The sequence below is a fragment of the Oxyura jamaicensis genome, unplaced genomic scaffold (genome assembly GCF_011077185.1).
Source record: "Oxyura jamaicensis isolate SHBP4307 breed ruddy duck unplaced genomic scaffold, BPBGC_Ojam_1.0 oxyUn_random_OJ67, whole genome shotgun sequence".
NCBI lineage: Eukaryota > Metazoa > Chordata > Aves > Anseriformes > Anatidae > Oxyura > Oxyura jamaicensis.
Window position 1 is genome coordinate 32,271 of NW_023305650.1, and position 10,181 is coordinate 42,451.

The window sequence follows — 10,181 nt, forward strand, 5'->3', positions numbered from 1 at the left end:
GGGGGGGGGGGGGGGGGGGGGGGGGGGAGACAACAACATACCAGCCCCCTTTCCCCTTGATTATTTTTTTTCCCCCAATACCATGTCCTGATGCCTTTTCCGTAACAGGAGTGAGTGTGATCCCAAGGACACCTCCCCCCAAAAAACAAAGCCAAGACCTTTTGTTTGTAAGGGGGGGGGAGCAACCAGGAACTGCAAATCACCAGTTTGGCTTAAATCAAGGAGGGGGACACCCAAATCGGTGCTGTGTGTGCGGGGTTTTAGGGCCAGGAGGGTGGCAGGGTGCCCAATTTCCACCTCCCACCGTGCCTGGCATTGCCGCCAACTCCCTGGCCCCTACTGGAGCTGTCCCTGACATGGCTGTGTGTATTTTGGAGGTGGGAGGGGTGAACCTGAACCAAAATAAAAGCAAAAAAACAAAAGGGGAACTTCCATTTTGGGGGGGGTGTGGCACAGTGCTAGCTGTCACCTTGAGGGTTTGTGCCCTGCGAGGGCAGTATCGGCTCCAGGATCAACTGCGTCCCTTGGCTTTATCATCACCCCAAATCGCAAGGGGCAGAGGGCATAGGGACATTTTGGGGAGGGTCTCGGTGGGGAGGGGGCACACTAAGGTGTCGGGTTGTTTTAAGGCTCAGCAACACAACGGAGACCATGAGAAGAACCAGGGTCCGGTTGTCCGCTACAGTGCGACCGTACATCCGAGGAATCAGACCCCGTCGTGCACAACAACCCACGGGACTGAGACCCCCCGCGGTGCGCTGGGGAGAGGTGGGGGATGCGGCCCCCATTAGAGGGGTGGGCATGGACTCCCCCCTCCATCTCCCCGTGCTCGTGCCATGACCCGCCCCGCTGGTCGCTACAAGCAGAGGAAGTCGCGCGCTACACCTACGAGTAACTGCTCGATCATAAGCTACAACCCGACGGAAAAAGTAGAGGGGAGGGAGGCCACTGCCTCCACATCCCCCGGGGGGGGGGGGGGGGGGCCGTGCGGCCCCCCCCCCCCCCAATTCCGGCCCTGGGTGGCGATGGGAGGGGGTCAGATGGACACGGACGGGTGGACGCCTGCTGCCCTGCCAGCCTCGCCGGGAGGCTGCGTCACACATTGGCAGGGGAGACTGGGGAGGAGGAGGAGGGCCGCTGAAACAGGAGGGGAGCAGGGGATGCTCGGAGGGGGAAAGCGCGGCAGCGTAACCTATTCTGCGCCCACCCCTCCCCTAATTAATGAACCGTGCTCCCCCTTTCCCATAATTCTGCCTCCTAACCACAAATGGAGGCAGGCGGCAAGCAGGGGCCGCAACTGCCCCGGGGTTAAGACAAAAGGGAAAACGCCTTAAAAACAATAACAATTATAAGGCCAAGAGGCTCTGCCTGCCCTCCCCAGCCCCACCCTGCTTAGCCCCATCCTGGTTGGCCCCACTCTTCTTCGCCCCACATCCCAGCTCTTAGGTTCGGCCCCCGGAGGGTCACTTGTAGAGGAGGTGGACCCGGCTGCCATCGCAGTTGCCCCGGCCCAGTTTGTCGGCTTGCTCCGAGACCAGGCAGCGCACCAGGGGCAGGCTGGGCTGGTAGAAGGGTGCTGGGGCTGGGGCGGCCCCTAGCCCTGGGGCAAAATGGTTGTCTGCCTCCCGGGACGGGTTGGAGGAGTGGCGGCGGGAGCGGAGCTGCTGGCGGTCCTGGAGCTGCTGGCGGAGCTCTGACACCCGCTCCTCCTTCTGCAGGGGGGGAAAGGGGGGGGGGGTCAGGACTTGGGAAACAGCCCCTCACCCCAGGGGTGATGCGATGCACTGTGGGTAGGTGCAGCTGTAGGGTGGCAAAACCCTAATATAATAGATTGAGGGTGTGTCCCACCTTTATGGGGCATTCAACCTTTATGGGATGTCCCCAACACCCCAATGCTACGACAGCTTTATGAATTGTCCCACCTTTATGGGATGTCCCCCGCGCCCTCAGTGCTACAAAACCCCTAATGAGGTGACCCTAGCACCCTGATGCTACAACATCTGCGGGGTGCTGCACATCCCCCAATGCATTTTGGGGTGCACCCACCTCGGCGATGATCTTCTCCAGCTCCCGGTTCTCCTTCTCCAGCAGCCGGGACTTCTCTTCCTCGTTGTTGTTGGTGGATGAGCCTGTCTTCATTGTGTCCTGCTGCTCCGACTGCCACTCACCCCGGGTGATGAGACGCCGCATCTGCGGGGCCCCCGACTTTCAGATCCTCACCCCAAAACCTAAAACCCTTATCCTACACCCAGAGGAGGAACCCCACAAGATGGCCATCCCCTCTCTGGTGGTCTTTTGGAGGAAATCCCAGACCCCCCCTAGCACCCCCGTCCTCGCTGTTACCTTGGGCACAAAGAGGACGACCAAGGTGATGTAGGAGGAGAAGACAACGGCCAATGAGGCAAAGGCGAAGGCCGCATCCTGCTGGCTGCTGAGGATCATGGTGACGGGCGCGGTGATGAGGCAGAGGACCTGCAGGTGATATTTTGGGGGTCGCCCTGTGAGATATGGGGTGAAAGGACTCCCCCACAGCCCCCCTTTCCCAAGCTTACTGCCACATTGTAGATGGCCATGCCCACGGCACGGTGGTCATTGATCTTCTCGGTGGACACGCTCTTGGTCTCATACGCCAGAAAGATGCCCAGCAGCAGGAGCAGCCCCTTGAAGCCATAAAATATCCCTGGCCGGAGGGAATACAGGGTAAAAGGAGGGGAAAACAGGGAATGGGGGACCCCCCCCACCTGCCCCCCATGGGTCTCCTTTAGGACCTCTACAATGCTCTTACGCCCCCAACCCTCCTCATAACCCCAGTCTTGCTTGGAACCCCTTCCCCCTACCATCACCAAATTCCTGCCTGCCCTACCCCCCCCCCAAACCCCCCTCCAACCCCCCCGTGCCCACCGAGCCATGTGTTCATCTTGGTGGAGCTGCAGTGCTCCAGCTGGGGCAGGATAGAGACGTCCGTGTCCGTCTTGGGCTCCTCCTTGGTGAACTCCTGGGGTGGCAAGGGCGGGAGGGGGCACATGGGTGAGGGAGCCTTTGCTGTGGGACCCCCCAGCAGCACCCCGATGCCATTGCCCCCCCCCCAGTGCTGTGAACGCCCCTCCAGCAGTGCCCTGGTGCTGTGAGCATCCCCCCTGCCACTGCAAGCATCCCCCCAACAATACCCTGCTGCTCTGAGCATCCCCCCAACAATACCCCACTGCTCTGAGCATCCCCCCCTGCTGTGAAGACCCCCCCAGCAGTGCCCTCAGCATCCCCCCACACCCCCCACCTCAATGGTGCGGTGCAGGGGGTCCACGATCTGCCAGATGATCAGCGTCATCACGTCCAGCCCCACGAGCAGCCCCACGGTAGCATACAGCTTCCATGGCTCCAGGGTCTGCTTTTGGGGCACAGGGGCACACAGGGTCAGCATGGCACCATGACAATCCCCCACCCCTCCTCCGGACCCCCCCTCACCTTCCGCTTCTCCTTCTTCTCCTCCTTCTTGGTGAAGACGGTGTGGACCCACCAGATCTTGGTGAACATGCTGCCGTAAGCCAGGCTGAACCCCAGCCCGAGCAGCCACAGCCGGGCCTGCGGAGGGTGTGCGGTGGCCCCATTGCCTGGTTGTGCTTAGACAGCATCCTCCCCTTCCAGCTGTCTCCATCCCATAGTTGTAGACACAACCATTCCCCCTCCAGCTGTCCCCACCCCATGGTTCCATCTCTGACCATTCCCCTTTCAACCGTCCCTATGCCATGGTTGTATCCTGGTTATCCCCGCTTCCAGCTGTCCCCATCCCGCAGCTGTATCCCAACCATTCTCTCTCCAACTGTGCCCATCCCATGGTTCTACCCCTTGTTGGAATAACAGCTGTCCCCATCCTCTGGTTCTATCTTCAACCATTCCTCCTCCAGCTGTCCCCATCCCATTGCTGTACTCACAACCATTCCCCTTCCAACTGTACCCACAACCACTCCTCTTCCAGCTGTCCCCATCCCATGCTTCTATCTCCAACCATTCTCCCTCCAACTGACCCCATCCCATGGTTGTATTCCCAGTTATTCCCCTTCCTGCTGTCCCCATCCCATGGTTCTATCTCCAATAGTTCCTCCTCCAGCTGTCCCCATCCCACAGGTGTACCCAAAACTCCCCCTCCAGCTGTCCCTATCCCATAATTGTACCCACAACCATTTCCCCTCCAGCTGCCCTGCTCCCCTGGCCCCAACTCCACCCGTCCCCAAGCCCCTACTTGGCAGACGAAGGGGAAGAGCCCCGGCCCAATGTGGTATCCATCTAGCCCCAGGGGGAAAACGGCAGCGAGTGCCAGCGTGCAGCCCACGGCCGTCATGTTGTTCAGGTAGGGCTGGGAGTTCTGGATGTACCTGGAGGACACATACAATGGGGATACGGGACATCACCACCGTGCCAAGCTGACCCCAACAGGACACGAGAAACTGAGGCATGAAGGGAGGTCAATGGATGCTGGGCACTGTGTGCTACAGCCTCAGCATCGCCCAAAGCAACACGGGAAGATGAGATTCCTACCAAGAGCAACCTCCCGTTGCCATAGGAAGCACATGAGAGCACCCAAATGCCAGGAAAACGGTGACATTTGGGCTGATTCTCGGCCATTGACCTTGGGGTAGGGGGTGTCACTGACCGGACATGCCCGTTGTAGATGTTGAAGGCCAAGCAGATGATGGCCAAGAGGATGCCCAGTGAAGCCAGCACTGAGACAGAGATGAAGAGCTTCTGGGACAGGAACCGAAAGGTGGTGATGACCTTGGTGTAGTCAGCCGGTGGAGCACCTCCTGCAGAGCCCGTGGCACAATTAGGGGGCACGGAGGGGTCCTTCTCCATGGCAGGAGCCCCATGGGTGCTCCCCCAAGCCCCCCCCATCCTCCCACCACCCCTCTCACCGATCCACTTGTCGTTGTTGTACCAGGACAGGTTGTCTTTGGTGCTGTCGTAGTAGCCAATCTTCTTGTAGACACCTCCTGCAAGGGCAGTAGGGATGGGTCAGGCAGGAGGTGCAACGACCCCATTGGGATTGTTGATGTTGGAAGGCACCCCTGGATCCACCTGGTCCACCCAGAGCTGAGTGCTAGGGACTGTGTGCTAGTGGCTTTTGAAGATGAGGATGGAGACCCAACAACTTCTCTGGGGTGCCAGTGTTTGGTCAGCTGCACCATGGCAGAGTGTTTCCTGATGTTCAGCTGGAGCATCCCGTCATCCTTCCTTGACTCTCTCCAGTGTGGCCAGGTCTCTCTCATACTGGGGAGCCCAGAACTAGACCCAGTACTGCAGGTGTGGCTGACCAGTACTGAGCAGAGTGGAAGGATCACCTCCCTTGACCTGCTGACAATGCTTCACCTACTGCAGTCCAGGACACCATTATCCTTGCTTGCAGCAAGGGCCCATCACTGGCTCCTGTTCCACTTGGTGTCCCCACCAGGTCCCAGGACATGCTGGTGACTGTCCTCCAGCTGGACCTGGTGCCACTGATCACCATCCTCTGGATGGTTCAGCCAGTTCCCAACACACCTCACCATCTGCCCATCCATCAACAGGATCTAGGATCTTATGGCAGTGCTGAAAGCCTTCCGAAAGTCCACCTAGACAATGTCCACTGCTCTCCCTTCATCTACCAAACCAGCTGAAGGTGGTCAAGCTGGCCAAGCATGACATCCCCTTGTCGAATCCACGCTGACTGCTCCTGGTGACCTTCTTTGTCCTTTCCTGTCCCCCCTACCTCCTGACCATCTCCCTCCATCACATGCACGAGTGGTTGCATGCTAAGGCTTTGTGACCTGTTGGCCAAAAGGGTTGTTGTGGTGTCCATCTTGGGGCACCAGTTCATTGGTGAATGCTATTTATTGTGCAAACAAGAGGATTTGCTGTGTGCAACAGATGTGACATCGCCTTCTACAAGCATCTTGTGATGAAGGGAACACATGGGACACGGTGACTGTGTTGCACACCTGCGCTCACTCACCTTGAAGCTGTTCGATGAGTGTCCAGGCCATGCGGGACCCACTGGCGTCAAAGACAACGTGGCCCTGTGGGACAAGCATCAGGACATGGACCTGTCATGCAGCAGGACCACGTGCCCAGCGGGTGCTAGGAAGCACTTTTTTTGGCACTTTTTGGGGGTGTTTCAGGGGACACCCTCAAAGGTTAAGGAGCTGGGGACATGGGACACCTTGGTGGGGAGTAGGTGGACAGGGTTGGGGGATGCTCTGGGGTGCAACGCACCGAGACACCCTCAAAAGCGGAGGAGTTGAGGGCCCGGTAGATCTCATCAGTGATGTTCTTGTTGTTGTAGTTGAAGTCCTCCAGGCGCAGCCCCTTCTTGACCAGCTCTGCTGAGGTCTTGTTGAGGGCCAGGGCCAGTGCCCAGATGGCATCGTAGGCCAGCGGCGCCTCCTGGAAGCCGCCTGTCTCCTCTGGGTTCTTGCCCAGCCTCTTCTGCAGCTTCTCAATGAACTCTTGGGATGTCTGTGACAGGGACAGGGAGGTGACCATGTGGTGTGTGCGATGGAGAAGACCCTTGGGGTCCAAGCTGCCCTGCCTTCCCTCCCCATTGGGATGCGTCCCCCCAGCCCCATACCATGTTGGAGATACTGCGGGTGTTCTCAGGGTTGAGCATGACAATCTCGGTGGTGACGTGCCCCTCCACAGCCTCTGCCATCTCCGCCTCGGTGCAGTTGATGGCCGGGTCCTTGATGCGGAACCAGTTGTCGGCATACCAGCCAATGAGGAACCAGACGTACTTCTTGCCATACAGCTTCTCCTTGTAGACCTGGGCGGGCCGCAGGGCAGCTGCTTTCATCCTGTCACCCTTTGCTCACCTAGCACCCTTCTTCCCACCTCATTCATCCATCCAGACATCAGTCCATCCACACCCTCACCATCCATCTAGACCTTTGTCCATCCAGACCTTTGTCCATCCATCCTGATGTTTGTCCATCCATACCTCTGCCCATCATTCCAGACCTTTGGCCATCCACACCCCATCCATCCATCCATACCTTCATCTACCCACTCTTCACCCTGTGCCTCCACTCAACCATCTCTCTTTCCACGTGCCTACCCACCCATTCATCCACCCATCCATCTGTCCACCTGTTCTACCACACTCGCACCTCCCCCATCTGTCCCACCACCACTTCCACCCATCTGTCCCACCACCACCTTTCTGCCCTCTCACCCATGCACCCCACTGCCCTTTTCTCCATCCCACCATCCATCACCCTACATCCACCCTCCTCCACTCCACATGCTCTCCATTCTCCCTCATGCCCCACTGGTGCCTGGCCCACTGGTGTGTCCCCCTTTCCACCCATGTGCTGCTCACCTCGCAGAAGACCTTACGCGCCTCCGTCTCGTAGAAGAGCCCCACAATGATACGGGCGTCCTGGCGCTGCAGGGAGACAACTCACCCTGGGGTGGGACTTCTGCTCCCAGGGCTTACACAAACCCAACCCCACCCACCCTCATTTGCATAGATTTGCACAGGAAGGTGGAGCTGGCTGTTAAAACTCAGTGTTCCCCGTCATCTATCTCATCCATCAACCCATCTCATCTGGGTGGAGGAGATGCAGGTTCACATCCCCACCTTGACCTGGATGCTTGGGCATCTTGGGGTGGTTCTGCTCCCTTTTTGGGGTTTGGGGCATGGCTCCAGAATAACCCCGGTGGTTTCGGGCACTGGAAGGAGGACTTTGGGAATGCAGGCAAGGTGGGCTCACCTTGAGGTTGCGCACAGGTGCAGCAGGGTCGGAGAAGAAACTCTGGCGGAAGGTGATCTCCAGGCCAGCTTCCTTCACCCTCTGGTCCAGGTCATCAAGGGTCTGGTGGGGGGGGCGGCAGGGCAGGAGCAGGCAGACAGAGGGCAGGCAGATGGGGTGGCGGGGGTCAGAAGGGAAAGAGAGTGCAGAGTGAGCCCGGGGAGGGTGGAGGGGCATCAAGCAAGGGATAGGGGTAGGTTGGGTCAGGTCAGGTCAGGTCAAGTTGATTTGGGTCAAGTTGGAGCAGGTCGGGACAAATTGGGTCGGGTTGAGTCGGGATGAATTGGGTCAGTTCGGGTTGGGTTGGGTTGAGTTGGGTTGGGACAGGTCACAAACCATAGGGTCATCAGGACGGGGGCAAGCAGCGGTGCAGCAGATTTTGGGGATATTGTGGAGGGCGTGGCGGCAGGGTCAAAGCAGGTTTGAGAGGGGGGGTCTCCAGCATGCGTACCGAGGTGAAGACCTCCGTGGTCTGCTGGATGGTGGCGATCTTGGTCCAGCCCCACTTCTTGAAGAGCTGGACGCGCGTGGGGTTATGCAGAGTGGCTGAGGGGTGGGTGCGGAAGAAAGTGGGGAAGCGCTGGCGGTTGGAGAGGGCAGGAGAGCTTGAGCCATAGGAGAGCTGCAAGGGGAGGGGAGAGAGCAGAGGGGGGTCGTGAGCCCCCCCAAAAGTCGACAACAACAAGCACACACGAAGCAACAACCAGAAGGCAACGAGCACACATAACAACCTGAAAGCAACAAGCAGACATACAACAACAACTGCAAACAGAAGAACCCGAAAGCAACAAGCACACACTTAACAACTCAAAAGCAACCACACGTGTAGCAACAACCCGAAAGCAACAAGCACATATACAGAAACAACCTGAAAGCAACAACTGTGCACACAGCAACACCCCAAAGGCAACAACACGTAGAAACAACCCAAAAGCAACAACCATGCACGTAAGAGCAACCTGACGGCAAGCAGCACACACAGAGCAACCACCACGCGCATAGCAGCACTCACACATATCCTTGGCGTGCAGTGGCCGCGGCCATGCATGCAATACAACGTGTTGCTGTGTGCAGTGCGACACACGTGCGTGACCACTGCTGAGCACCAGTGCAACCACGCTACCTCTGCCCCCAGCAGTATCGGGGATGTCAGCACCCTGTGTTTCCCCCCCCTAGGACCCCATGTTTCCCACCCCAGGACCCCAGGTGTGCCCCCCACCTCCCCCAGGACCCTGGGTGTTGCCCCTCACCACAATCAGGTTCCACATGCGGGCAGCTTCAGCCACAAGCGTGGAGACGCTGCTGCAGCCAGGCATGAGGATGATCTTGATGGGGTCATTGTAGAGCAGCTCATAGAGGTACTTGGTGGCCTGGCCTGGGTCACACTGGCGGGGGGGGGGGACAGGACACAAGGATCAAGCAGCTGCTGGACCTCCACCCCCCTTCCTCACCTCCCCTTTTCCCCATCCCAGTTCCCCCAGTTTAACCCATTGCCCCCATTCCCCTCCTGGTGGTGGGGTTGGATCTGCTTCCCCATAGACCCTGTATAAAAGGGGGGGGGGGGATGTCCAGGTTCCTGGGGGGGGCACGCTCCGGCTCTCTCCCTGGGGGGCTGTGAATAATTCAGGGCACGGAGGCGCCGTCGCCACGGCAACCCAGCAGCAGACCCAGCAGCATCCGCTGCCGTGGCAACCGGGCTGGATGGGGGGGGGGGGGGGGGGGGGGGGGGGGGGGGGGGAGGGAGAAAAAAGGGGGGGGGGGGGATGGGGACAGAAAGGGGAACGGGGGCGGTGCAGGACAGATGAACACTGGGATAAGGGACAGATGGACAGGGATGGGGACATGAGAGGGACCCCCACTGCTTCCCCTTGTTATGGGGCAGGTTTATGCCTGTGACTCCCCCCCCCAGCACATCCTAGCCCCCCACCAGTGCCCCAAATACCCTGGCCTCATCCTTGCCCCCTGCCCCACCCTTGCCCCGGTCACTCTGCCTCTGACCCTGCCCTATATAGCCCTATATAGCTGTGTTGTCATTGCCACCCTGCCCCATATACCTGCCCCCCCCCCCCCATTTATCTGCCTCGTCCTTGTCCCCCTGCCCTATATATCCTGTCCCACCTCCGTCACCCCATCCCATGTCCCTCCCCTATAGCTCTGCCCCATCCTGGCCACCCTGCCCCATGCCCCTGCCCCATCCTGCTGTCCCTGTACCCTGTCCTATAGCTTTGCCCCCATCCCTGCCACCCCCTGCTGTCCCCATTCCTGTCCCTCACCATGTCCCCGACACCCGACTGTCCCCATCCCTACCCCTTTCACCACTGCCCCTCACCATGTCCATATCCCCATCCCCACTGCCCCACCATGTCCTTTATCCCCCCACTGCCCCCTATCTCCACCCCCCCC

At 59.2% G+C, this 10,181-nt stretch overlaps 2 protein-coding genes across 3 annotated transcripts in view; one reads left to right on the forward strand and one right to left on the reverse strand.

Moving 5' to 3' along the window:
- Positions 1 to 895, forward strand: part of RNF225 (ring finger protein 225) — a gene marked incomplete at its 5' end in the record, with an annotated part of 1,641 nt that extends 746 nt beyond the window's left edge. Inside the window, 1 exon segment of the mRNA XM_035313432.1 lies at positions 864 to 895. Coding sequence (XP_035169323.1) covers positions 864 to 895 — 32 coding nt within the window.
- A 143-nt stretch (positions 896 to 1,038) lies between these two features.
- Positions 1,039 to 10,181, reverse strand: part of GABBR1 (gamma-aminobutyric acid type B receptor subunit 1) — a 16,075-nt gene continuing 6,932 nt past the window's right edge. The window contains exons 7-23 of one of the 2 annotated variants that reach the window (XM_035313434.1): positions 9,029 to 9,163; positions 8,230 to 8,400; positions 7,740 to 7,841; positions 7,346 to 7,411; positions 6,599 to 6,790; positions 6,244 to 6,486; positions 5,984 to 6,047; positions 4,908 to 4,985; positions 4,649 to 4,799; positions 4,238 to 4,370; positions 3,463 to 3,579; positions 3,275 to 3,382; positions 2,902 to 2,995; positions 2,553 to 2,680; positions 2,344 to 2,472; positions 2,047 to 2,190; positions 1,039 to 1,712 (exon numbers count right to left, since the gene is read on the reverse strand). In XM_035313434.1, the coding sequence (XP_035169325.1) occupies positions 1,464 to 1,712; positions 2,047 to 2,190; positions 2,344 to 2,472; positions 2,553 to 2,680; positions 2,902 to 2,995; positions 3,275 to 3,382; positions 3,463 to 3,579; positions 4,238 to 4,370; positions 4,649 to 4,799; positions 4,908 to 4,985; positions 5,984 to 6,047; positions 6,244 to 6,486; positions 6,599 to 6,790; positions 7,346 to 7,411; positions 7,740 to 7,841; positions 8,230 to 8,400; positions 9,029 to 9,163 (2,304 nt within the window). In that variant the 3' untranslated portion in view covers positions 1,039 to 1,463. Of the gene's footprint in view, positions 1,713 to 2,046; positions 2,191 to 2,343; positions 2,473 to 2,552; positions 2,681 to 2,901; positions 2,996 to 3,274; positions 3,386 to 3,462; positions 3,580 to 4,237; positions 4,371 to 4,648; positions 4,800 to 4,907; positions 4,986 to 5,983; positions 6,048 to 6,243; positions 6,487 to 6,598; positions 6,791 to 7,345; positions 7,412 to 7,739; positions 7,842 to 8,229; positions 8,401 to 9,028; positions 9,164 to 10,181 lie in introns of both variants that reach the window. The other variant, XM_035313433.1, reaches the window with a different exon arrangement.